This window comes from Leptosomus discolor, chromosome 8, assembly GCF_034619465.1.
Source record: "Leptosomus discolor isolate bLepDis1 chromosome 8, bLepDis1.hap2, whole genome shotgun sequence".
In the NCBI taxonomy this organism is placed as follows: domain Eukaryota; kingdom Metazoa; phylum Chordata; class Aves; order Leptosomiformes; family Leptosomidae; genus Leptosomus; species Leptosomus discolor.
This window is the reverse complement of record NC_141398.1, coordinates 40903518-40930058: the sequence shown is the minus strand read 5'-3', so window position 1 is coordinate 40930058 and position 26541 is coordinate 40903518. Positions and strand designations below refer to the sequence as shown.

Here is a 26541-nt window from a genome sequence, read left to right as displayed (position 1 = left end):
ATAATTACAGACTTGCAGCATGCACTAATGCTGTACAAAAGAGGGCTTTCCAGGCAGAGTTTAATGTCCCAAAAGCAGAGCCATCACTTATTTCCTTTTAAGTTAGTATTGGCATGTTTAAAATACTCTGCAAATTCTGCTGCAAAATAGCTGTTTGGCTTCCAGTTGTGTTTTTTGTAGGTTGTTTTTTTTTAAAGGTGATTATTCTTTTTAATGCTAAAGAGGCTAAGTGGTTTCCATATTCATGGCACATTATAGTTTTGAAAATACTCTCCTAGTAGATATTTAACAATGGCTTTGGGTAAATGGACACTTGTTGCGCTTTGTTTAAACGACTACATCTCAATTATCATTTGATGGTGAGAGCATGGGTAATACCCTCAGTTCTTTGTTAAAAAGGCTCTAATTAAAACTGGTTCCTGCTCTCGCCTCCTGGGTAAATATGGACGTGAGGTAGTTCGGTGACACTCTGTCAAATTGCCGAATTGAGTGCAAGTTCCCCATTCATCCTGACAAATGATACCGTTAATTGGGGTGTGGGGTGCGGATGGGAGGAACAGCACTGCCAGTGTTGGTGTTAATCCTCTCTGCTTGGCTGGGCTTCCCCCTGCCTCTGCCCTGCTTGGGACTGTCACTCTTTTAATTTTACAGGATTTGTGTTTCTCTTCACGTGCACATTCCCCCCCCCCCCCCCCCCCCCCCGAGTCCACCTGGTCACAAAAAGCAGTGCTCCTCAATCGGTGCTGTCAGGGGTCTTTCCCACTCTGTGCAATTACATCCTGCCTCTTGTTTGGTGCAAATTTAGCCCCAGAAAGCTGTGTTGAAACTCGGATCTCCTTTGAGCTCTGTATAAGCCAGCAACTCCCAGTCTGAGTTACTTGGTGGGTTTTCCCCTGCAAAGGGATGGCTTTCTGTGATGATGGTACTAGGTGTTACTGCAGCTGGACACTTCCCAGTTCTAATTTTGTGCTTTGACTCTGGGTAACTCATGTTCTGTTAATCCATGAAAGATAGTCTTTTGCCACAAAGCCCAAATTCCCTGCTAGATAGGCCAGCAGCATAATAATATACTCAGCCCAGCTGACTTTTTGCTCAGCACTGTTTGTGTGTGAATATAACTGTATTGATGTGAAAGTGTTAGCCTGGATTTTCTTCCTGTCCTCCTCAGGGCAACCTGCTTGAATCGGACTCCTGAACACTCCAGCTCCTCTTTCTGCATCCCTCTGACGGGAGAGGATGAGTGTGCAGAGCTGAAAACAGAGGCAGCATGCTGGGTATGAGAGCCCTCCTTCTGAAGAGACCTAGCGTGTCATTAACGCTGGATAATCACCCTGCCAGCCTTGCAGAGAGAAAGGGAGCTAATGCTTTAAGGCGCTCTCCAGACCCAGTATGACAGTGCAGTATTTGCTGCTGCTACAGTGCTGGATTAAGCAGAGAAGAAAAGATTTTTGGGAAGGAGCTATCTATTGCTGTTTTGACTTGCTGCCAGTGATGTCTCTTGCTTTTGCTGGCTAATGCTCACCAAGGATAGCAGGCGTCACAGCTGTAGGACTTCAAAAAAGGAGCGAATACAGGAACAGATCCAGGGATGCTGTTCATATTCTTCCCCTTACTCCTGCCCAGTGTGAAAGAAAGGGAGAAGTGGTTGCAGACTAGTATGTTTATGGGTTTTTATTGAATTTAAGGCAGAGGTGATAGCATCTTTGATTTTTGTAGTTATAGTGAAGGGATCTACTTCACTCCAGAGATGCAGCTATACCTAAGAGGGAAGGAGGTTATTGTGAACACTCAGAGATGGAGAGAGGGAGCAATCCTCACACACAGGAGGATACTCATATTGCAATGGCTTCTGCATGGTCTTTGCATCATCATTCTCTTGGGGATTATATGATGCTTTCTGCTCAGAAGGAAAACTTTTACGTTTTTCCTTAGCTGTGGCCCAGCAGCCCTGAACAGTGGTTTTTTCCCTTCTCCCACAGTCACATTTGAGCACAGAGGTGGTTGATGCATGAGGTGACTGAACACTCCACTAAATTGACTGCCAGTGAAACAGATAGCAGTTCCGACGTCTTAGCTGGGTTACCACTCGGAGGTGTTTACACTAACAGCCATTTGGGGCGAGTAGTGTCTGTTTGTATCCCTCAAAGCTGTTGCTTTAAGAAATCCATAGGTAAGGGGAGACAGTGCTGTGCTGAGCCGCACTGGGAAAGCTTTCCCTGCAACATTGTGAGCTGGCAATGCAATTGTAAAACAAACAAACAAATATATATAAACTGTGCTGATCTATAATGCGTAGCTCTGCAGTTGGGAGTAGCTTCTGCAGTAATATTACATGGCCAGAAAATAACAGAGAATGTCTGCTGATAAAAGTAGTATCTTTAAAGTTGTGGCTAGCAGCTCCAGAGAGATCATCACACTCCTGAAATCCCTGACAACGCTACAGCCTGTCCTGAAAAGCTGACTGTCTCTCCAGGTACCTTTACCTGTTTTAAGGTTTGGCTAGAAAGCAAAAGCTCTCTGTGCTCCTGGCTCTGTACCACTAGTGGGTTATGCAAACTGGAGTTAAGTAGGGGGAAAAGCCATCCAAAAATGGAACAGTGTGTGTGAGGTGAGTGGCAAGTTACTGAGGCGAGCATGGCTGCAGTGACACTGCCAGGCCTGGATGCTCAGAAATGCAGGAGGCATGCCAGAGTTAAATTGTTCCTGCAAATGTATACCCTTGCTCTCCTGAAAGGGACTTTGCTTGCCCTTTTGGGTGTAACTGGTCGTGATCAATGGTTTTCTGTGCAATGCAACTGACTGCAGTTTTCCTCTAAGAATGTCGGTGGGTTTGAACCTGTCTCTGCCCCACATGAGGCTACTGGTATGAGGATTTGGGTATTCAGTACAGTGTTCCTTTGGTCACAAGTAGGAGAGCTTGCTCCTTGCAGTGGTTTGAGGAAAATCACCCTTAGGATCTAGTTTGCTAGTTTCAAAACCAAAATACGCTGTATTTAGGAGACCACTTAGCCACTTGTGAAGCTCTGAATTATGCAGGGTGCCCAGTGATGCCTTTGGGGTAGATGAGCTCAAGTCACAGAGCACCTTCTACAGAAGTAGTGCTGTTAATGAGAGTCACTCCCAAGCAATTGAGAGACTTGTTTTTTTTTTCTCTCTATTATATAAAATATCCTGCACCATTTTTACTGATACTTTGTGTCCAGCTGATACCTCTGCAGTGATGTTTAATTAAAAACAGAAGTGAAAATAATGAATTGGTGGTATTGGTGGTGATTCTGCAGATATGTCAATGTTAACGCACAGTAAAATGCTCTCCTGATAGCTTTCTGTGCTTCATTAGATTAGAGGTAGATATCCCAAGTCTGGATTTTCTTGTGTATGTGTGTTTGCAAATACAAGACGTGCTTTCGGTAATCAGAATTATCAAACTCTGAAATGCAGTACTATTGCAGCAGGGCTGTCGTTCTGGGATTTAAAAAGAAACAACTTTGAGTGTCCCCAGCAGTTTGCAGATGGACGGGAGCTGTGTCGGCACCGTGGGTTAAATGTGCATTTTGGACCTGTGGAGGTAACCGCCTGATAGTGTTACGCTCACGTTTTGTGAAGTGCTTCTTCATGGTTGTACATTTTGCGTATTAGCAAATGCATTCCTTATTTCTTTCTGCTTCTAATTTTTTTCTTTAAGATGGGGGTGGTCCGTTTCTCGATTTTTCTCAGGCTTTCTGCACTGTAATGATGGCACCATCACCTGACTGCTGGAATATACTGGCCTGACTTTAATCATCGGGTGACTGGCTCTTAGCATGGCTTCATCTCTGCTGTTTTACATCCCCTCTTGTAATTGCGTGATTGCTTGCAGCATTGTTTTTCTATTGGTGACAACGAAAGGCACACGTTAGTATTTTACGTAATCTTACACTTTTTGTTTGATGTTTAAAGTGTAGGCGAAGAACTGGTACTTTGCAAATAAAATCCTCTTTATTTGAAAGCAGCATATTTTCACTTGTGTGCAATCACTTGTAAGACACTGTTATATATAAAACCACGTTGGTAAGTGTCATGGGGGAAGAAGTAGTTGGGCTAAGCCTGTATTAGTAACAGGGCTGCATTTCTGTAGTGCTGACAGTTTCATTGAGGTATATATGCTTGCAATTAAATAACCTGTTCAAAGCTACAGAAAAGAGCGATGTTTAATGTAAATCGTATCTAAGTCTTTTAACTCCTAAATAACCAAACACGGGAAAACAATAGAGAATCAAAGCTCTCCTTTAAAGAACATTGACACCAATTAATATGCAGTAAAATTATCTGCCTGTACAAGTTGTTTTAACAGCTCTGCAGGTCTAAAATGGCAGAAGCCTTTCTGTTGCTGTATAAAAATCAAACTACCATTTATTTCAGCCTCATGGTATGTGCAAATTCATGCAGCTCAGTTAAGGGAATAGCTTCACAACTGGTGTTACAATCTGTGGCTGGAGTGCTGCATCACAATGCAGCAAATGCATTTTCCACATTAACCAAACATGACAGCTGAAACGATTATTAACCATGCAATATGTCGGAAGTCATCAAAAATTCACATCAGAGTAATTGCAGTGGCTCGGGGAAAAAAAAAAAAAAACAGTAGCATCTCTCTCCTCTTGCCTGCCTGCTGCCTCACCCCCTCCTAATTCTTACATGGTACAGTCCGTTAACAATAAAATATCCTTCTGTAACCTATAAACTGTTACTCCCATCAGTTACTGGTTTCAGACTGATGCTTTCCCTTAGAATTTGAATAAACCACCACTGGAAAAAAAAATACATAGATTCTTTACAGGCAGTGGTGTTCAGCCGTGGAAAGCAGCTGCTTTCTTATTGTCTTGCTGGACTCTTGACTGTCTCAGCCATTTCGGGACTTACAGGTTTGATTTATATATATATATATTATTTTTTTTTTAAAGATGAGAAAACTTGAGCGTTAATACAGAAAGATACAGCTGTGTAAGCCTAAATACCAGGCAACTGAAGTGTGGCAGTTACAGCCAGCATTAACAGGTTTGTAACTCCTCAGTACTGAGATCTACAGGTAGGAATGCATATATTGAAAAATATATAAAATGAGGGTTAAAATCTTGCTTTGATAAGAGAGTTTTCCTTCAGGTGTCTTCTGTGATGGTTTTTCTTTGTGCTGTTGCTGCAGGTTGTTTAAATTTGTAGGTGAGTAATTAAAGAGAACAGGTGGGTAGTTTTGGAGAAATCATCCTTTGCTCACAGAAGAGAAACCTTAAGGTCTGTGCCTTTACCTTCTAATATTCTTCACTAGAGCAGCTGTTGGGTGGGGCAGTCCAGTGTCTGCTTTGGGTTTTAGTCGTGTTGCCTTTTTAAAGACCCTCTTGACATTGCTGACTTTGCTTTTCGTTTAAGCAGAAATACAGTAGCATAACTTTCTGAATGCCTTTATTCCTGTTTTCTCTTCCCTAGGCTATGAAATGTCTACGGAAGTATCTTAAAAAATAAAGATGCTACTTGATTATATGATTTTTTTTCTCTTAGATTTGTAGTGCAAAGATACCTGTCCACTCGGTTTCCTCTATTCCTACAGATGCAGTTATGATTTATTTAGAAGACATACTAAACTTTCTTTAATTTTATTTTGAAGTAAGGATTTCAAATGTGGGATGAAAATGAAAATAAAATAGAAAATATTTCTACTTTCCCAAAGTAAACGAAGATGCTTGGAGATTTGCTTCTTTTGTTAGTGTCTTAAATGAGGTGGTGAAGTGTATTTGCTTAGTCAATTGGAGTTTGCAGCCTAGACCCCACCTCTCTTTCAAGTGAATAGGATACGTTATGAAAGGGGTTAAGCCAGTAAAATCATAGTAAAGGAAGCAGTCAGGGAATTAACATTTATATAAATGTGGTGGCCGTGACTAGCTGGGTGGGTGGCAGCTGATTTAATACTCTCCTAGATAGGGACTTGGAGGCTGCATGCGAACTGGGAGCTCTGCCTGCCTTGGGTATGGGGACAAAAGTATAGAGTGGGCTGCTTTTTCTTGTTTCTTCTTGGTTCTGTTTCTCTGTATGGAGAAAAGCAGGTTAGTGAAACATGCTGTGCCAGGACGGCACCTGGGCTTTTGCAGCAGAAAATGACTTGCCTCCTTCAGGGCTCCCTTCCCAAATATTAAGGTGCCTCTATGCCGTCTTCTGCACCCTTCCTATTGTCAACTGAGAAATGCTCAGAATGGGAGACGTGGGAACAGTGGCATATAGCATGGCCAAAAAAGTTGCCCCTTTTAAACAAGATTACCTGTGCAAAGGGCAGTCTTGCCCCAAAAGCAGCTCAGGAAGAAATCAGGTAAAAGACAATGATATGTGTAGTTTGCATTATAAAAAGATGGAGGAAGCCATCTCCACTGACCCCATATGGGAGACGGCTCAATTATCCTTGCAGTTGGTACAGTGTGGCAAATTATTTCCTTTGTCTGAAGTGGGTGGGAGACAGAGTTCAACTAAGCTCCATAAATTAATGTATGGAAAAATGGCTGAGCCACTGTAATTAATAATGAGCTGTAGGTCTCTTATAGCAGGGTTTTCCATGATATCTCTTGGCAGCATCTGGACTTGGCATTTCATTTACATTAAAGTCTGAAAGCTTGTGTGCCTTGTTAATGCAACGCGCAAATAAAGGCATGCACTGCTAGAGAGTTCCTTAGCAAGGGTGGAGTACAGCCGGAGGAGAAAAATGGAAACCTTTTGTCTCCGGTGTATCCTCAGCACAGTGGTCTTGTGCCCCAAGTCTGGAAAGTTTAAACCTTAGGTTTATTACACAATAGGAGAAATAAGCTGAAAAAGGATAAAGTGTTTATTATAACATATCATTTTTTGCAGCAGAGAATTTTAATATGTGCCTTTCTCTCCGAGCTTGATAATGTGTAACACTTTTAAATATAAATTGTAAAATTATAACAGGCATATCCCAGACTTCTGTTTTTATTTTAATGATCTGTAATTAATAATTCATAGGTAATTTAAATAATTAACTTTGTGAAATGTATCAGTAATGTAGTAAGGAAACATCATTTCTAAAGACCACATCATGTTTAAATTGAGGATTTAAAGATATCATGATGTGTATGAACTCCAAATTGCTTGCTTTCATTGTCAGTACTATATTTATTCCAAGGGACACGCTGCCATGTTGAAAATTACCTGTTAGGTGAACAAAGTAGCTATGATTTATTTACAAATATTTAGGAGGAATGGGCTGGCTAGTTTGGACTTATTTTTCTGACTCAGGTGGATGATTTTGCCAAATTATCTGACCTTATTTAAGAGGGCTGAACTTCAAATTTGTTAATTTTCTTGAAATTCCAGTGTGTGTTTAAAAAAAAAAAAAAAAACCAAACCAAAAAAACCCCCCCAAAAAACCCAACAAAACCCAAAAGCAACCCAACAAAAAAAAAACAACCCCACAAAAAACCCCCCAGCTTATATTCTTCACACTATAATGCATGTAACCTTGGCTCTTTCTTTGTAGTACAGCCAGCCACTGTGAGCGATATACAGTAGATTTAACTTCGGAAAGGTTTTCTTTCCCCATGTGCGTTTTTCTGGGAGACTTCAAATTGCAGTAGAAATATTATGGGGAAACCCCACTGTGGAGGTGCGGCACTAAGGAAAGCCGCCTATGCTGGGGTTTAGGATTTGCATCCTGGTTAACTTGGTTATCGCATTTACAGTGCTGACAGGATTTTGATGTCTCTGAACCAGGCGTTGTCCCTTCGAGGCAGTGAGCGTTTGCTGCATGCATCACTTTGTGTCTGAAATACAGATGGAGGCTGGAAGATTTTTGCATGGCGCTTTTTTTTTTTTTTTTACCCAAGCAGAAAGAAAAGTAGTGCTCCTGAGGAATGTTCAGGAAGGTGGTACGTGGGCTTTCAGCTGTGGGATGGGGGGCACAGCAGCTGAAATCCTTCTGCTTGAGTCAGCCTGAGAACAGGGAGAGTGTCAGGCTCAGCACTGCCAGGCTTGCTAGTTGCATCCAGAGGAGGTAAAGAGAACCAATTTCATTACTATTTTTTTTAACATACAGTTTCAGACTAACTTGAAGGCATTTAACTGTTTTTATGCATCTGAAATTGTGAAGGAAGAGATAAGCAAATATGAATAATGCTTTTGCTTTCCAAAAGAAGCTGAGAATGTCCCTGTTTCTCGCAAACAGCAAGGTTACGTGTTCCCAGACAGGCAGAAGGATAAAGCCCTTACAGGGGCAGGGGAGACTGAAGGATTGCACTAAAATTTGCAGGTTAGAGAAGACCGGGTTTTAATGACTAGCAAGTTTGTGTGATAATTTGCCCTTCTTGCTGGTGTTCATTCAGAAATGTGCTGTTTTAGGCTGGGGAATACTTCATTGACTGATAGGGGTGGCAGTTTGGCTTTTGGATGGGATCCTGAGAAATTAGTTTTCTGCTGCCAGGTTAAGTGTATCTGCCTATATGTTGATGTTAATGTACAATTAGTCCAGCAACAGACACTGCAAGCTTGTCAGTATGTCTCCTTTATGACTTTTTTCTTTTCAAACTACTCCCTTATTAGCTAGTGTTTTCTTTTGTATTTGGAGAGAAGCCTATGTTCCTGTAACAGGGCTGGACACTCTTCTTTGGCTTTATCAATTTTTCATGTGGTGCTGAGAGATTTCCAGTGGCTGGTTTCTCAGCTTACACCATCTCAGGAGACTCCTCGCCAGCTCTCAGTACAGTAAATTGAGGTGTGGTCTGCAATGGCTACTCTGTGCTTCGTCCCTCCCATGCAAGGACGTGACACGGGCAGAAATTCGATATAGAGGTTTTATTTGTCACTGTGTTATCTGGGCATGGCTGCTTCTTAGAGGGGGGAGAACAGGAAGCTACTTCTCGAGGAAAATATGGAGTAAACCACAATGCTAAAATGGCAGCAAAAGAAACAAGAAAATGGCGTCATCAGTGAAATTAGTTTCGATGGCCTGATTTCAGGGCATCCTGCCTGGTGCGAGGATGTTTTCAGCAAGAGGTATTACATCACAGGTTTACTTATCACTACACAATGAAGATTATAAACTATTAAACTCTGCAGTTTTTTCTCAGTATTCCCTTAAAGTTTGATACCAGAGATGTAGATCCAATGGCTTATTCCAGTGGATGATCAGAAATTATCTTTGCATGCTATAAATATTTTTAATAGAGAGTTGGACTGTGGATCTCAAGCCCATTGGAATTACCTCATAATTTAATTTATTTAAACTCCAAAAAAGAGCCAAAGCCCTGAGTCTTGCTTTGATTGTGAATCTCTTGATGCGTTTATGATCTTTTGTAAGATTGTATATTTTAGTCAGGATGCTAATACAAGGACACTTACAGTGCAGAGTGAGACTGTAGTCACTTGTCATGGCGCTGAGCAAAGCCCCATACCAAGGTCATCCCTCTGCATATAAAAATCTTGAGAAAAACAGATAGCCATCCATTTGGAAACTTGACAAATGAGCTCAGGTTTCACATTGTGTGGTTTGTTTGCTCTATGCTGATGCTATTGCTGATGGTGAAATGCCAGTGCCAAAGAAGGTGGGCTTCCCATGCGTCCTGCCACTGGTGCTGCTGGCCTGATCTGTGTGGAGATCTGCCCTCGCTCAAAAAATTGTATTCCAAGTGAGGTGACGTTGCATTTAATTGTCTTTGTGACATTTTGGTTTCTTTGTCTTTAAGACAATCAGAAATGCTGTCTGAGATGCTTTCAGGTGTGATGTACTAGCATTAGCCAGCTGAACAAGCTCCTTCTGGTGGCTCTTGAGTAACATTTCCTACTGCTGTAACTGGCTGGCAAGACTCTGTCCACCTTCTTTCTCCAGTTCAGATTTTTTTTTCTTGTTATTTTTCTTCCCTCTGTTCTTTGCGTGACCTCTAAGCAGGTGAGTTATTCAAGACTTTCTATTCTGTTATTGCACAGATTTCCTTGGTGCTTTGTAGCTTGGTAGGACCTGGGATTCTTGTTGAACAGCCCCTAGTGTGCATCATAGGGAGAAAGAAAATGAGTATATGCCTGGCAAGGAAGAGAGGATCGCTAGAGAAGGTAGCACTGTTGCTTATGCTATTTTTCTGTTGCATTAAAAATGCTGTCAAAAATTATCTATGCAGTGGAGGCTGGTAATTGTATGTGGAAGAGAACCTCATTCTGAGCAACCACTGTAAAATTTGAGAGTGAAAAAGGTATTGTCTCAGTTTTATGCCAATAAAATGTTTGTGACTTTGAAAAAAGCCTACTAAAACCTCTTCTGTGCTGTGCAGCCCAGCATGACATGGCAAAGATTTTTAAAGCCCAAGAATGAGAGACTAATCTCTGTAATTGAAGTTATTTTGGTTTCACTCTGATGAAGAGGAAAGACACAACAAATAGTATGGGTAATTACTAATATTTTAATAATTAGATACAGTGTATAAGTAATATATAAATTACATATATTGTGATGGTTGATGTACTTGGTGTTTTTTAGAACCAAGTGTCCTACTTCCCTCAATTTAATCATTACGCTTGGGTTTGTTAAATCTTGCAAATTTCTCTGACATACTTCATGAAATCTTAAAAAGCACAGGAACACTGCAGTGAATTTCCGTGTTATGTTAGGAATTAAACCACTTTTACAAGTACAATTTTAAGTGAAATGTTGAGATCTCATAGGGCATGAAAGCCTGAACTCACTGAGCATCCTATGTTGAATTAGAAGAAACTAAAATTGAGCGGAGTCATGTTTCGTGCCAGCAGTGATGATCTTTATATGCAGAACAAGCAGTGGCACATAGCAGAGAGTTTAATTTTGAAGCTGCTGTGTGAGCACCTGGCACAATATTCCAGCAGGAAATCTGAGCAGTGGTGTTTTTCTAGATGTTTCCAGTGTGATAAAGCTGTGCTGCCTGTATATTTCACGGTCGGTGTTGCTTATATTTGCTGCAAACACCTTGCACTCTCCTTGATGGCCGCATGCTGCAAATGCATTTTGGTGGGCTGCAGTTGGGTGTGGGATATGATGATGGTGGCTGTCAGTGCTGGGGGATGGTTTGATATTAACTGATGGTTTGATATTAGTCTTCTGTGCTTAATGGGTGGGTCTCCTGGCTGAAGCAGGCGCTAAGAGGTATTTGTATTTCTTCCCTTGAAGCCTGTATGACTAAGGAGCACTTTCTCAATCTTCGCTTGCCAGATCCACATGGTCCCAGCAAGAGTCAAAGAGCATGCACCATCTGCCCCTGCTTCTGTCAGGAGCTGATCTGTGATTTCCTGAGGAGTGCTTCTTTCGGCAGTTGCAGTTTGTCCTGTCACAGCTAGAAGGAATAATGATATTTATCCAACACAGCAAAATCCAGTGTTCCTGGATACGGTCTGAAGATTACTATGAAAACTGCATGAGTTTCACAGGGCAGTCTAAAACAGTAAAATAATACAAAAGAAAAATTGTACTAGATTTTTGCATTGCCAGCGCTAACCTGCGGCGGAGCGCATTTTGTAAATATTTGCCCAAGTCTTGCTCTGCAACACAGATTAAAGGCTGTATTCAAAACTGAGCACTACATCAAGGGCATGCCAACAGTGGGGCAGGGAAGCCCTGTTCCTGCTCCAGAACTTGTCTCCAGCGAAGGTTGCCACTGTGCACCTTCCATAATGCACGTAACCTGTCGAAGAGGTTTTGTGGGCGAATGGCGGCGCCCCTTCTTCATTCCGCAGTGCCTGCTGCCGCCCACTGAGCATGCACGGGGAGTTGTATGCATTGCCAGCCCAGGCAGGCTCTAGCACGGCATGCATCGACTCTTGCTGCTGCCAGTGAGGACCATGTTGCTGCTTCTCCATCATGAGAGGAGTCAGGATTGCAGCTCTAGAGCAGAAAGCTGCTCTAAAAAAAGTGAAATAATCTTTAAAATCATTGCTAGTCACGCATGGAGCGGAGATCAAGCCAGGGTTTCTATATTTTAATGACTTACTGCCACTGAAACACTATCTGCTTGCAGGGTGGGGAACAGCTCTCTTACCTTGCCTTTCAAAGATGAGTATTAGCTACAAGTGGGGAGCACAGTCATGGTGTGTGGGGGGATGTGTTTGAGACCCCTGTGAAGGCATGTAGTGGAGCAGCAAATCTTCCCCAAGCCCGGTGTTTGGCTATATTAGCACAGTTTTGTGTTACAGCTATTAGTCTGCATGTTTTTCCCTCTTAAGCTTCAACATGGCTGTTGCTTTGAAAGTCTCTGATGCGACAACTGGCTTTTGGGTCTTAGCAAACTGTAGAGCCTTCTGGTTTTCCCTGCTTTTTCTCCTGTTTAGTCAACAGTGAATTGTTTAGAAAAAATATTGCAGGATTTCCCATTCTAAACACAGTGGTAAGGAACTTGAGAAATACGTATTGTAGTTTGACAAGCTCAGCTGTCTTAGGCTAGGAAAATTTTGTATTGCTAAATCCTTGAATTGAATTGAATGAGCCTTGTCAGACCTTCCTTTTCAGTGGACCTTGGTGTCTGCGTACAAGGATTCATTCCTTGTGTCTCATGCAGCTTTGAAGAGATGCTGACTGGTAATTATTCTTCCTTTGGTTCTCTTCCTCTCTGAGGATGTCTGCATTTGGGCCCTTGGTCTGGTTTGGCCCCATAGCAATTTTGCCATCTGAAATCCTCTAAGGAGACAACCAATTTCACAAATGCTCTTAGCTCATTGCATTTGGTAGCTGATCTTTGGGCAGCTGCCATGCTCCTTTGAAGGACACTGTATTGCACAGGCCAAGGTATGTAGTGAAGCTGCTTATCTGCGTATTTTTTAGCAAAAGCTGATTCTTTCTGCAAAATAAATCTTAGGAGATCTACAGAAGCTTCCAAAAGATGCTGGTGTGATGCATGCAAAAGAAGAGTCTGAATAGAGAAAAATACTGCCTGTGCTACGCTGGCATGTCCCCATGCTCAGGAATACATTAGTTGTCCACAGCATTGCTGATGGGCCCATCAGCCTGTCTGTTTAAAGCCACCCAGCAAGCATTGATGCTTTTGTCAGCATAAACAATAATTTGGATTAAAAAAAAGCAATAATATATAATATGATTTTTATCATGGCAGTGGATTCCAGGCAGTTTTGTTTCATTTTCTGTTTCCAGAGAACATGGCCGGGAGGGCTATGCCAGGGTGCACCACCCCAGGAGTGTGCTCAGACATGTACATGTTTGCAGTAGGATTGATTGTCTTTAGCAAATAACTTCTTAAAATTGCTAGTAGAGGTAATAAAATCAGGTGCTACATCTGGAGGTACTGTTCCCAAACGATTGCTGAAGAGTGATGTTTTTTAATTTTTTTTTTTTTGGTTAACTGTAGTCATCATCCCTGCTGGTCCTTTGCAGGATTCACTGAATGTACTGGAAATCCAGCACTTGGAAATATTTTAATCAAAGAGCGATTGACTTGAAATGGCCCCAGATTGTTCATTTCATTTTCTCCTTTCTTCCCCTGCCAGTGAAAAAGTAAGCATTGTTGTCAACATCCAAGGCCTCAGTATACTATTTGGCAACATTCACCTTCTCTTGACAGCTTGAATGCTAACATCAAGTATTAAAAGTATGGCCTGGCTGATGGAAGTAATTAAGAGACTTCTATCAGCCAGGAGAGAGTTTACTAACCTCATTTACTGTGGTAAATGGAAGAGACTTTCAATCTCCTGTCAAGAAGAGACCATCAGTGCATGCATGCCCTTTCCTACCAATAATGAATTAGTTACTGGAACACTTTCTTACTGGAATTCAGTCAGGAGCAAGACAGGTGCTGGTTACTGTTGCATCAGCCTATGTCAGGCAGTGGTTGCCCATGATGAGAAATGACAGTGGAGCAAGGAGCACGGCACGAACAGGGAAGTGGCATGGCCTCCTAGGGGTGCTGCCCTTCTGCTGGTGGGGCCACTTTTACAAACGATTCTAAAGTCAGGCAGAAGGGGGCTGGACTTCAGTAGAGTGGGGAGAATGTGAGAAGATCACACTGGAATCCAAGGGGTAAGAGATCCAAGAGGAACTGGGATATACTGGGGAAAGATGCTGGGAGCCAGTAGATATGCATAAGTGGGACTAGCTGCAAAATGGAAACCTGAAGGTGGGAGAGTGCCTGCGTTCCTGTCTTGCAAACACCATCTCATCAGGTATTGTACAAATTGTGTGTAGGAAAACATTCAGCAGCGAGGTTGCAGAGGACCTGTGATGGAGAAGGGTTGTGCTGTTTCCCTTCCAAACTAAACACAGGAAGAATGTGTGGGAGTCCCACAGTAACAGAGAGGAAAATTAAATGCCACTCACTAAAGCAGGGCAGCGTGATGTGACACTAGGGCTCTGTGAGCTTTTTGCATAGACCTGCCTCAGGGAAATAAGAAAAATTCAAGCAAAATCCAGGCTATTTTGGGATCCCTGCAATGGCAGAGCTTGTGCATGGTGAGCTGCAAGGTGAGGATTTCACCTCTGAGGTTTTAGTGATGCTCGTGTTAGCTATTCCTATCTTTGCCATCTGCTGCTGTGAAATAGCCCTTTGTCTGCTAACAATATCTCTGTTCTCCTGCTTCTCTCTTTGGATACCAAATATGAAGCAATGTCTCATTGCTCGTTGTACAATCAGTAGCATCTCCCCTGAGAGGGCAGCTCCTGTGATATGGGTCGTGTACTCCTTGTGCTTGCTGAATGCCATACCTCCGTATCCTTGTTACAGTCTGCAAGCGTTCGCGGCAAAGTCAAACCTTGCCTCTGGGATTGCAGAAAGCTTTTAGGGCAGATGTAAGTCGGTGAGCACAACCAGCACTGTTCAAGGCCCAGACTTAAGAGATATGTGAACCCTTAAAGCTGTTATGTGGCCTGGGATTTTTGAGGACCAAAATTCTCTAAAGTATATCTCTTCTATCTTTCTGCCCATCCCTGTTCCAGAGAGCTCTGCTTTTTCTTGTAACAGACATATGTGTGCATTTATATACATCCATGAAATCTAAATGTCCAGTGACCAAAGCATGGTGCACCACTAGGTGGCAATGAAATAAACCCAGGGAATAAATACTGTTAGAGCAGCTGGACACTCCTTGCTTTCTTAACCTGTGAAATTTTGGCCACCAAAGCCTAGAGTGGCAACCCCAGGAGCTCTTGTTTGGCCTAACCAAGCAGAAGCTGTCTTGTGAGCAGTAGCAGGAGCCCCAGTGTCAGCTGCTGAAACTCCCTCTTCTGAGGTTTACCAATTAGCCTGTAATTAACTGAAGCAGCAATTGTCATGCTACAGTCATAATGTTTAGCAGAAGGCATAGGGCAACCTTTTTAAAATGTACCTCTCCTCAGTGAGGCATTTGCAGATATTATTTGGAACGTGTGAGGATTTTCATTTGCTAAAGGAGTAGTTTTTGAGATTGAAAAAGACAATTATCATTCCCTAATTGGCATTTGGTGTAATGTAATCCCTTAAACGGACCTAGTGAACTCTCTGGGAGCTGAGACGTTTCATTAAGATACTCAGCCTGGATTTACTGACTTCAAGGGAAGTTCAAGCACATCTTAAATTACTCTGCTGCTTACTAACATTGCTCTGTACCTTTCTAGGCAGGTAGCTGCTCAGCTCAGGGCACATAACCCTCCAAAGAGACAGGAGGATCAAGGGCAGTAAGGTAGGACTTGTTTCTCTCTGGGCTTTCAGGAGCCTAGTGCTCTGAGAGCAAGCAGAGAGCCAGGGCACCCAGGACCTCTGTGAGCTGTGGTGCCTGGCTTGGTGTGCTCAGCACCTCCCGTCACATCCAGAGAGCTGTAGGTCTGTGTCTTCGGGATGGTATGCTATTTTTGCCTGTAAAATTAGCAGCATTGTTGGGATATGGCAGTGTTCTCTGCAACACCAGATCCCTGTGGCTGTCATCTGCTCATATGTTGGTGCATGCTTTGAAGGTCTAGAAGCACTGCTTGTTATAATTCCAGATAATTTTTCTCCAATTTAGGCTGGAGGCAGGGAAATAAAAAATAAAAAAAGCACCTTGCTGCCCTCCCAAAGTCTTCCTGCCCATGCAGACATGAACAAACCTTACAAAGCAGTGTCTTTTCCTGCATGGAGCCAAGACTGGGTCTTGGCCCTGTTAGGTGGCTGCAGCAGCCCTTACCTTGGTGACAGCTGCTGTAATAGTTGGTCCCCAGACATGTGCAAGGATCTCTATTTAGCTTCCCTTTTTACAGATTGTAACTGCACTTTCTCTGCGGGCATTGTCTAAAAATAAAGTGGGACATGGACGATGAAATGAAGAACAGGCTGTGTGGAAGTGGCTGCGCTCTTTCATATGGAACTCAAGGGCTGTTTCTGGGGGGACCTCATTGCATGTCTGTCTCAGAGGGTGGCACTTCATTCTCCGTCTGGTATACAGAAAGGGATCACGTTCCTATTTCCAGCTGAAAGGGGTCACTGGCTGTCCATACCTCAAATGCTTGCCCTATGTATTTCAGAAGGAAATGGTGCAATGCCCTATATTTCACGCACTGGTGCTGGGCAGCAGAAAGGCAGGCAGCACATCTATGTGGCAGTTTCCTGCCAGATTTCTCCAGTTTGGGGAGATTTCAAACCCTCCTCACCTCCTAGAGCTAAGTAGCAATCTGTGGTTCCATGTAGTGCTGCTGCAAGACTAAGACCTACCATAAATACATTTTCCCAAAGGTCTAAATTGCTATGACGGCAAGTTTCTGTCCTGCTACAGGATCAGTGTTCCTCTGGAGATCTTAAGCTCCACCTAGGTTGTATAGATCAATACTCGTACTGTCAGATCACTAGGGCAGCAACCATTTGTTTGCAGGAAGATGGGAGAATGAAGGGCACAAAAGCCTCCCGATTCCTGACAAGTTCGGTCGAATGCTGCTGTAAGTGTGTGTCCTCACTGTAAAAGCATAAACCGTAGTACACTGAATTCCCACTCCCCACATTTGTTAGTGGCTCTTAGTTTTAGAGCTGTGGAGTGAGTGTACAGACTCTTTAAGATATTAGCACTTAATGGAGTTCATAATGTTATAGTTGATTACTTCAGAGGGAGACAAAGGCTTCTTTTCCTTTTTTTATGATTTGAATAATGACGTTGCAGTCTGGGAGTACAAATCAACTTGGTTTGTTTAATTGACAATATAACAGTGAGAATGTAAAATAAAGATGTTCAAGTTAGGGTGTAATAAATATTTCCTGTTTATTGTCTGTGTGTGTTACTGCAGTTTACCCCATGGCTATTTGTTTAAAATTCAAAATGTCGTATGTTTCCTAGTAGGGGTCACAAAAGTAAGCTAAGGAGCCAACGGCTCATCTAACCCAGTCTGTTAATGTACACCTGACCTCTTTGAGATTTACTGATCTACTGAAAATTGAAAATTCAATTCTTACATATTACTTTTTACCCGCTCCAGCTGTATGCATAGAGGCTCTGCAGTAAACTTTTCCTATATGCGTTCCAACTGTTTAGTTATTTCCATCCTTCCTTAACTGACTATTTTTAAAGCTCTTTTTCACAGTTCCTATCGGGCCTCCAAGAGCTCCACTCCTGCCTGAAGCTGCCAAGTCAAAACCTCTTTTATTTTTTTATTTTTTTTTCAACGCACTCAAGTCCAACAATCTTATCTTGGCTTATCGTTCCTACCAGCTTTCATCCTAGCTCCCTCAAACGGAGAGCAAGAGGAAGCAGTTGCTGGGACACAGAGATAAAAGAGAGTAGAAGCAGGACATTTCACTAGGATTTAATGCATATTAAAACAGGGTATTAAGGCATTTTCATTTTCACATTGCTCTGTATGGGCATCTTACTGTACCTCTGGTGAAGCAAAGTGACCTTTAAACTTCTTGGGAGTGGACTGAGGAGAGAGCTCCTAGCACTTCTCAGGTGAAAAAGCGGGGTACTACTCTGTGTATCTGATATTAGTGCAAGGCTGATTTTTTTTTTTTTTTTTTTTCCTTTGACTGAAGTGCTGTTTCTTCTTTTTTGCAGGGATTCCTGAAGAATGAAAAAGATAACGCATTGCTGTCAGCCATTGAAGAGTCTAGGAAGAGGGTAAGTTGGAAGCAAGCACTGTTTTTTCCTTTAAAAAAACAAAGGGGGGGTCCCTAAGGAATTAATAAATTAAATATTTAATAAACTAGTGGAATTTAAGAGGACTGTATTGAGAATACAGAGAAAATAGACATAAGGAAATACTTGCTTAGAATTTCCAGAAGAAATAGTTGTCAGTTGTATTTCAGCTGCAATATTCTGTAGGGTTAGGAGGCTCACAGTGTTGAGTCTGTTTGAACAGAGAAGCTATTGTTCGTAAGGCACAGCACATTTGCTCCAACCCTCTCCGCACAGATCCTGCCTTTTCTAGAGGTGATAATGCCTAGGATGTGGTGGTTTTTTCCTTTTTTTTCTCTGAGAAATGCTTGTGTCCTGACTTCCCATACAGTGATGACTCTCAATTTATTTATTGTAGCTATTTCTCCAGGTTACAGGAGTTGTTGAAGTACATACGGTCACATTCAGGCCTGTGCAGCTGAAGTGCTGCAGGGTTTAATTCTTGTGGCTGTAGAAGAGCCAGTACACCATACTGCATTCCGTTGCCCAAAGGAAGTCTCTCATATAAGAAAAAAAAAGGTTTTTTTTGAAGCAGTGCAAAGGAAAACGCTGTAATAAGAAAGTAAGAGCTGTCATTTAGGCTCGGGGTTTGCCGAGTCCAGTTTTCTTCCCTTGAAAGGGACCAGTACTTAGCCCATAAGAAGAAAAGAGAGAGTTTTCCTTCCCCTGTTCATCACCTGTCTCTTCACCTTCAAGCAAGTAGTTGTTTTGAAGATTTTTGGAGCTGGAAGTTGTTGTCTGATGTAAAATTCATCAGATCCTCTTTCTGAATCTACATATATAGTTTTGGTATCTGTCATGTTCTGGGGCAATGATTTCCACAAGCGAACTATGCAATGTGGAAAAAAGCTTCTTGTTGTTTGCCTTAAAACTGCTGCTTGGAAATATCATTGCATGCTGCCTCGTGCTTATGTTACAATTGTTTCCCTCCATGTACGCTTGGGGCATCAGGTTTAGAACTGAGCCTGTGTTTCTTTCAAGGGATAAGAAATAGTACTTAAGCATTGTCAGATTATTTTAATTACATATAATTGTACTGTCATTAATGAAGTATATTTAACCCCCTATTGAAATGGTTATAGTGAAGGTAAGGATAAGACCTATATTCTACCATGAAAGTATAAAGTGAATTTATGTAACAAAACAAAGAAACACAAATCTTATGCTCTAGTTGCATGCATGTAGCGTAATTAAATATTTGCCAAATGTTACTGCCTCTTATCAATTCATGCATACTGGGAGACGTTTTGCCCCTTAATTGACAATATCCTAACGGTGGTCTGTAATGAGATGAAAAACTTGTTCAGCCAACCAAGATGTTTAGCTATGTACACTGCAGCACAAAGCTATGTGAGACACAGAAGGTTGGGAAAGGGAAAGTGGGAGATCTAGTATAGCTTACTCTCTGTTTTGAATTAGTGAAATACTCTTTATTTCCTGCCCCAGTATACTCGAGGCTGCTAGTTAGCATCACCCCAACAATAACAGGAGATGCAGTAAAGCATCTTCTCTATCCTAATGCTATTGCTGAAATAAGGAATATTGAGGGAAAAGCTGTTTCCTTCCATGAGTTCCGCAGTTGGGTCTGAAGACAATGTAGCACATCAGCCACTTTAAAGGTAAAAGGATGTTTTTTCTTGGGATGTGATTTTCATATGTGCTTTCCTGAGTTACATTCCTAATGAGAGTGACTTTTTGATTCTTTGGCACTGGTTATTTTTTTTTTTATTATTATTTTATCCTATTTCCCATTTAAAAGAAGAATATACTGGTAAAGAACTGAAAATAAAATATGAGCAATAAACCCACACCTCTCTTAAGAATGCAATGAGTCAAACCTTTAGAGCCTCCAGGGAGGTGAAAAGCTGGTTGACATTAGAGAAGTTAGTCTCAACAAACCACGTGGGTCAGTGCTGACCTGGATATTGTGTGCATGCTGCTAAATTATCGATTTCCAGCTTGCTAAGTTTTGAGGTACCATGGAAGTGGTGCAGATTCCCTGTTTTACCAGCTGGGGTTATGTGAGAGGTGTCTTAATTCCACACACACCTACTTTCTGAATCCCCTCGCACCTGAACAGGAAGTCTGTTAAAATAATATGCAGCACATCATTAGCTCTTGAGGGCTGACCTGCTTGATTTACCTGGTTGCTATTTTCTGTTCATTTTTGAGCTGGCCTGTTAATAGCAGAGCTAGGCTGTTTGGTGTTTCTGTATGTTCCTTGGCTCTTGTTCTTCATCAACAGACTTTTGCTATGGCTGAGGAGTATCACCGAGAATCAATGCTTGTTGAATGGGAACAGGTGAAACAAAGGATTCTTCATACTTTGCTTGCATCAGGGGAAGATGCTCTCGATTTCACCCAGGAAAATGAGGTAACTGTCTTTCTAAACACTCTGCATAGTCACACACGGCATGCGCACAGCTGGCACTCCAGCACTGCTGAAACCACCTCTGGATTACTCTGTAGCTACAACTGTGTGAAAATGAGAAATATCAGAGCTCTGTTTAATTCTGGAATGGCTGTGGCCAGCAGAATGCATTGTCTAGTAAATTATCAAACCTTTGTGATTATTTTTATTGACCGATGGGTGCAGGCAGTGGAGCTCCTATTGCTGAAGCTGTGTTTTTTAAGCAACATAGGTGCAAGCTGGAAACTTTGTCACGTTAATGCGTATTAGGTGAATATAGCCAGGGGACAGAAAACACACTGGGGTGAACTTCACCTTCAGGAAACCTTTGCAGCACTAGTGAGACCAGACAGTTTCTCAGGTGCAACTGTGCTCACACATAGGTCTTAGAGTATCTTTTTCTGTTATCACTGTGTGTTAGCCAGGATTTATGGCTTTTCTTAGGAGACTGATGAAGTCTCTCAGGTTTCTTGGTAAAACCAAATGAATATTCAATAACAACAGTAACAACCAAATAAAAAGAGTATGCTTTGCTTTTTACCCTGCTGTCTCGCGCAGTGCGGATGAAAATTTTGTGCTGTTAAGACCTCTAGTGTTCAGCAATTCAAGGTTAATCCAGCAGTAAACAAATCCTTTGGGCAAGACTGACCCCATGTTTAATGTGAAAAGGTATTGACTAGCAGCTTAAAACATTCCTTATCTTCTGTTATAACTGAAAACTTTACAGTTTATTCTCTTAAAGAAAATGCTCCAGTTACATGAGTAAAGAGCAGTTAGGTGCAGAACTGTGGGAACTCCACCCCTCTGAGCTAGAGGGATCAGACATCAGCTGAGATCCCTGGAGCACAAAGTTACATCACAGTCCCTGCGCAATGCTCCATGAAAACTGTAACCTTGAGAGGAGAGGCGATAGAGGGTGGGGGAATGCAAGTTGCTGTGCTTTTAGGCCAGAAAACAGGCCAAATTTGTTACAGTCATGTTGCCCATGCCCCGCTTTAAAAAATAAATAAATAAATTCTTATTCATTGGAATGACTTATACAGCTGCAAAGTACATTAAAATAAAAAAAGCCCTTGGTGTTAATGGGGTATGACCTGTATAGGGATTTGAAAATAATTAAAGTTGTTAATGAAATGTCTCTTTCTGATTACTGTTCTTTTAAATATAGGTTAATCCCAGTTAGCATACATCTTTTTATAGAAGCTGTCTTCCCCAGAAAGTATTTTACTGATACTTTACTGTGACTTCTCAGAAGGTTGTCCAGCTTTCTAATTTTAGATATGCTAAATAATGCAGGCTGAATTAATTTAAAACTAGGAACAGCCATCCCATTATTTTAGGATGTGAGTCTGAAGACTTGGCAGCTATTCTGGTAGCTTCTAACATCTTTGATTTATATGTCAGTTACTGGTGTGGGGTTTTCCTTTCAAAGTGGATATTAACTGCTAGGAGAAGCAATTTAATAATCTACTCTGAAAAGGTAAAACTCCTTTTCTGATGTTTCAGTGTCAAATGGACACTATCCCCAGTCCATGGCACTCGAGATGCCAAGCATCAAATTGGTGGGAGGGAGGAGGGGGAAAAAAAACCCTCTAATGTTTTTCATGAATGATTCAATATACACTATCACTCAGTCATACTCCACTCACCGTTTCAAAGCACTCGTAGTATCTGTATGTCATTTCAAGAGCATTTAAAATCCTTGATATATTCTAGTCTTAGCCTCAAGAAGTCAAAGGTCTGAGAGGTTTGAAGTGCATCTACTGTGTTAAAAGCCTGTTATCTAACCTCCCCACAGCAGGTTGTTCTTCTAAAGCCTTGTTCCAGTCAAATAAGTTTTTTGTGTGTGTGTGACACAAACAGACACAGCCTGTAGAATATAGTAGAGGTTTAATTGATATCCTCTGGAGTTGGAGAATCAACTGAAAAGGCACAGATCCAAACGCAACAGGGGGCTGGTCTGCCTGTGAGCCAATTCTCAAGCTTTGGGCAAGCTAATTTGGGCAGAGTGAAATACCAACACATTATTCATGGAAATAAGACCAATTAACAGGCAAAGCTCATGATTCAAAGAACCTAGCACAGGACTTGCTATTAGGGTTTTCTGCTCCCCCTTGTCCTCCAGCCTGGCGTTCTTCCCGTAAGGGAAAAACAGAGCTAAGAAAAAGGTGCTTCTTGGGGGGGAAGAGGGAGGAAAGCCCAAGTTCTGTTTTCAAGGTAGCAAACACCTATGCTCTCAAGGTGTTTGTTGCGAGTCTTGTTCCACTACGTTCCGAGGCATTTCTTACGTCCTTTTATTCCAGTTTTTTCTTTCTTTCCACCCCACCCGAAGCTCTTCCACTCCGCCTGTCAAGCAGTCCACTCCCACAGTGACGGAGACACTGTCGCTCTCAGTTTCTGTTCTGCCCCTCTGTATCATGGCTTCATATCCCTTAAATCCCAAGGATGCAAGATGCTTTCTGCTGCGCCACAGTGTATTTTCATGGTGCTTCTCCAGCTCAGTCTCCTGCCTAGTTTTTCACTGCATCTATGGCCAAGCCATTTGGAGTGCTGACAAAATGTCTGCCCAGACTTCTGCTGAGGAATGTGCATATGCATATGAGGGTGATGAATAATGCATCTTTAGATGCACGAGGTTTGGTGTGCAAGTGAGGCTGAGTACAAATGAAGGAGGACTCCTTTGAAAAGCAGCATCGTTAGGCTAAATGAATTTAAAAGATAAAAGTGTGACAGCAGCGCAGTATAGCTGCAGCTTTCACGAATGGATAATATTCAGAATTAAGTATTACAGTTCTGAAGAATGTTTTGTAAAGACCTAAATTCAGGGCAGGGAGAAGCAAATGTGGTTGATAAAAACAGCACAAGCTGTTTTAAGCAGTATCAGACTAGAGATGGAGAGAGATGTGTGTGCATGCACTTGTACTTCTGCAGTCCTTTGTACATTACCCGTTTTTCTGTATTTCCTTTTGCTGCTCCAGTTAAGCTTAAGAACCTGACCTGAAACACAATTCATCTTGTATGCACCTTGCTGCTGTTTTAAACACATCTTTTGTAATCTTTTCCTTGCTTGAAAACTTCCTAAGTTCTGACTTGCCACCAAAGGATATCCTCCCCCTTCCCCAAATCCCCCCTTAGCTTGTAGGGGATGTCTCTTCAAACTCTGGTTACCAGCTACAGAAGGATTGCCTGTGCAATTCTCCCTTTCTGCAATTCAGGGTGAAGAGTGGAAACGGCCTTCCCCATGCTGACTCACTGCTTTAGCTTTCCTTTTGAAATTCCCTTTTAGCACAGCCATCAGATAGTTCAGTGAGCTAGTGCTTTTTTTTTTTTAAGTTTAATAATTCAAAGATGAAGCCAGAATGCAAGTGTGAGATGGAAAAACCAGGAAATCAGCTTGCTTCTGTGGCTCTTGGCATAGAAAAGAAAAGCAAAAGAGAAACAAGACAAATTCTGGAGTTCCTGATTTTTTTAAATTTTTTTTTTTTTTCCTGCTGAAGTGCCAAGTCGGTAGTGGGCATTTAAAGGATTTAATTTCAATGTGGCACTTCTTAGCTGGGGCAGATTGTCAATAAGTGATCCTCAAAGCATAATGGTTAGGATAAAATTAAAATTGGAGAAAAGAAAGGAAAACCCAAACCCCAGAGCAGTTGTGTGGTTTTTTGGTTTTTTTGTTTGTTTGGGTGTTGTTTTTTTTTTTGTTTCATGTGTGTACTTTTGAATTCAGATCCTTACCTGTGGGGTTTAACCTGTCAGTCGTACACCGCTTTCAGGAGTGGCAGCCACGTGGATGCTCTTTGGTGCTGCAAAGCGGCAGCAGGAGAAAAAGGAACCAGATTCACAAAACAAAGCCCCAGTCCTTGTTTCTGGTGTTTGGGCACTGGTTGAAAAGTGACACTAAGTCACAATGTACCCTTCTTCACTTGCTTTAGAAGATGAAACCTCATCAGTAATTAATGACAACGTCCATAATTTAGCGTTACTTTAAATAACTGCAATTTATCTGGCACAGCATAGGGGAAGACTGCAAAGCGCTATTTCTGCCATCATGTCTGTTTCCCAGGAAACCTGCTTTAACAGCTTCTTTGTTCTTTAGAACAAAGAATTTGTCGGATTTTAGGTGGGTTTAAAGGAATTTGTGTCAGATGATTTGGCACTGAAAGAAAAATGCAAATGTTTCTGAATATCAGTATCCATTAAGAGTGACTGTAAAGAATATTTTTAGTGTAAGTTCAGTTGGAAAAAGAAAAAGTGGGATTTCTTTTGATTTTTTGCAAGGCATTTTTATACTTCCTAAGGTCTAAATGCATTTGCCTTATTTTATAATCAGGTTGGACATAATTTAAGTAGCACTATTACAGAGTAATTAATGCAATGATAAACTAATTCTAGCAATTTTAAAGGATTGTCCAGGTTCATCTTTGATACCTTAATTCATATATTTTTCACCATATCGGGGACAAACACAACTGAATTTTAATTCTGTAATTAACTGTTGTACGCTACACGAAAAGCGGTGATCACAAATACCACAAAGTTCTTCCAGTTTCTCAATAAATGTCAATGCTCTCACCTTCACATATAAATTCCTGGCTAACTCGGAACAGCTTCTTGGCCGTTGCAATTGTGTCCCTTTATTTGTCTTTGAATTTTCCTGTCCAAAACTCCTGGACGAGGACAGGCTAGCCGTTGTCTTTGCAAGAACATACACTCTTGAGTGTAAGGGAGGTCCTACACAGTAGAAGATAACCTGGGTTAAACTGCTCTCCAATTAAAATTATAAGCATTTGGGAATGACTGAGACTGTTCAGTGCATCAACTGATCAGTAACATGTCTGGAAGTTCATATGTTTGTATTATCTAATTTCAAAGTTGGGATACAGTTCACCAGAAAAGTGAGATTCTTTTGAAGACCCTGTCAGCGTTTCATCCTCATGTGAAACAGGCAACTGAATGATGACACCAGCTGGAGAAAAGCAACCCATTTCTCAGATCTGTTCCTGAAATCCACACAGGCCAGGTCATGGCAGGAACACTGGTCCTGCTGTGCTGTGGCCCGACAGGTCTCAGCAAAGCTGAACTCTAAAGCTGATTAAACCCAAAGTGAAAACAATGATTTTTTTTTTTTTCCATTGCATTTGGGCTTTGTTATTTGTACAGGTAGCAAGTTGGTCACATTTAACTGGACTCCTCCAGAAAAGACTAGAACATGTCCTGAAGCAATACTTAAAGGTGATCCTGCCTATAAAGTGAAGTACTGACATTCTGGCTAACTGTCCTAAGAAGAAGGAAAGCTGTTTGACTGTATTGCTGAGGTGCAGTATAATAGCTAATGAGGATATGCAGCTGGCTGTAACCCCCTTTGATGGGAAAACGTTTTTAAAACTCTGGACGTACCTGCTCTTTCTCAGAAAAAAGTTACTGATTCCGGTTTAGAGGAATACCGATGGATGCGAGTTATATGATAACAAACGAAGGCACCACAATGCCCCTTCTCAGTGTTTGCTCAGCCTCTTTCAGTATTTAGCGTATGTGCTTTGTATCATCTCTCCTGGTGGAAGTAAACAACCATCTTAGATCCTTATAACTGTACCTAAACTAGACGCCTGAAGTAAGTGGAGCAAGTTTGTATGAAGAGGGGACATCTTGTTATCAGACCAGCTACACCTGGGAGAGTCAAATGAGCTTTTGGGTTCAAAGTCTGATATTCAAAGGCTGGTGCTTAAGCTGCAGACCTGAAAACATGCTTGCTTTTCTGAAAGCTTCTCTGTTCCTCTTTGCTTGCCCCAACTATGTCAGTTGGCTTCATAATAAATATGCTTGTCTTGCTTTTATCTTCAGACCATCATTACTGTAGCACTGCTTATGCAACAGCTGATATTAAAGGACTGTTTACCTCAAAGGGATCTGTCTTTAAAATTATTGCACTTTATTTTTCAAACCCAAGACTTGCAATGCTGTTCCTGAAATGAAGAATTACATTTTTAAGAAGCAGGAAACATCAGACAGTATTGAGTACTTAATTGGGA

General features: G+C 41.6%; 1 protein-coding gene across 2 annotated transcripts in view; it reads left to right on the top strand.

Moving 5' to 3' along the window:
- NUP93 (nucleoporin 93) overlaps positions 1-26541 on the top strand; it is a 76509-nt gene that overhangs the window by 25894 nt on the left and 24074 nt on the right. For both annotated transcript variants that reach the window (XM_009950563.2, XM_086469641.1), the window contains exons 3-4: positions 17986-18048; positions 20351-20479. In XM_009950563.2, the coding sequence (XP_009948865.1) occupies positions 17986-18048; positions 20351-20479 (192 nt within the window). The remainder of the gene's footprint in view (positions 1-17985; positions 18049-20350; positions 20480-26541) is intronic.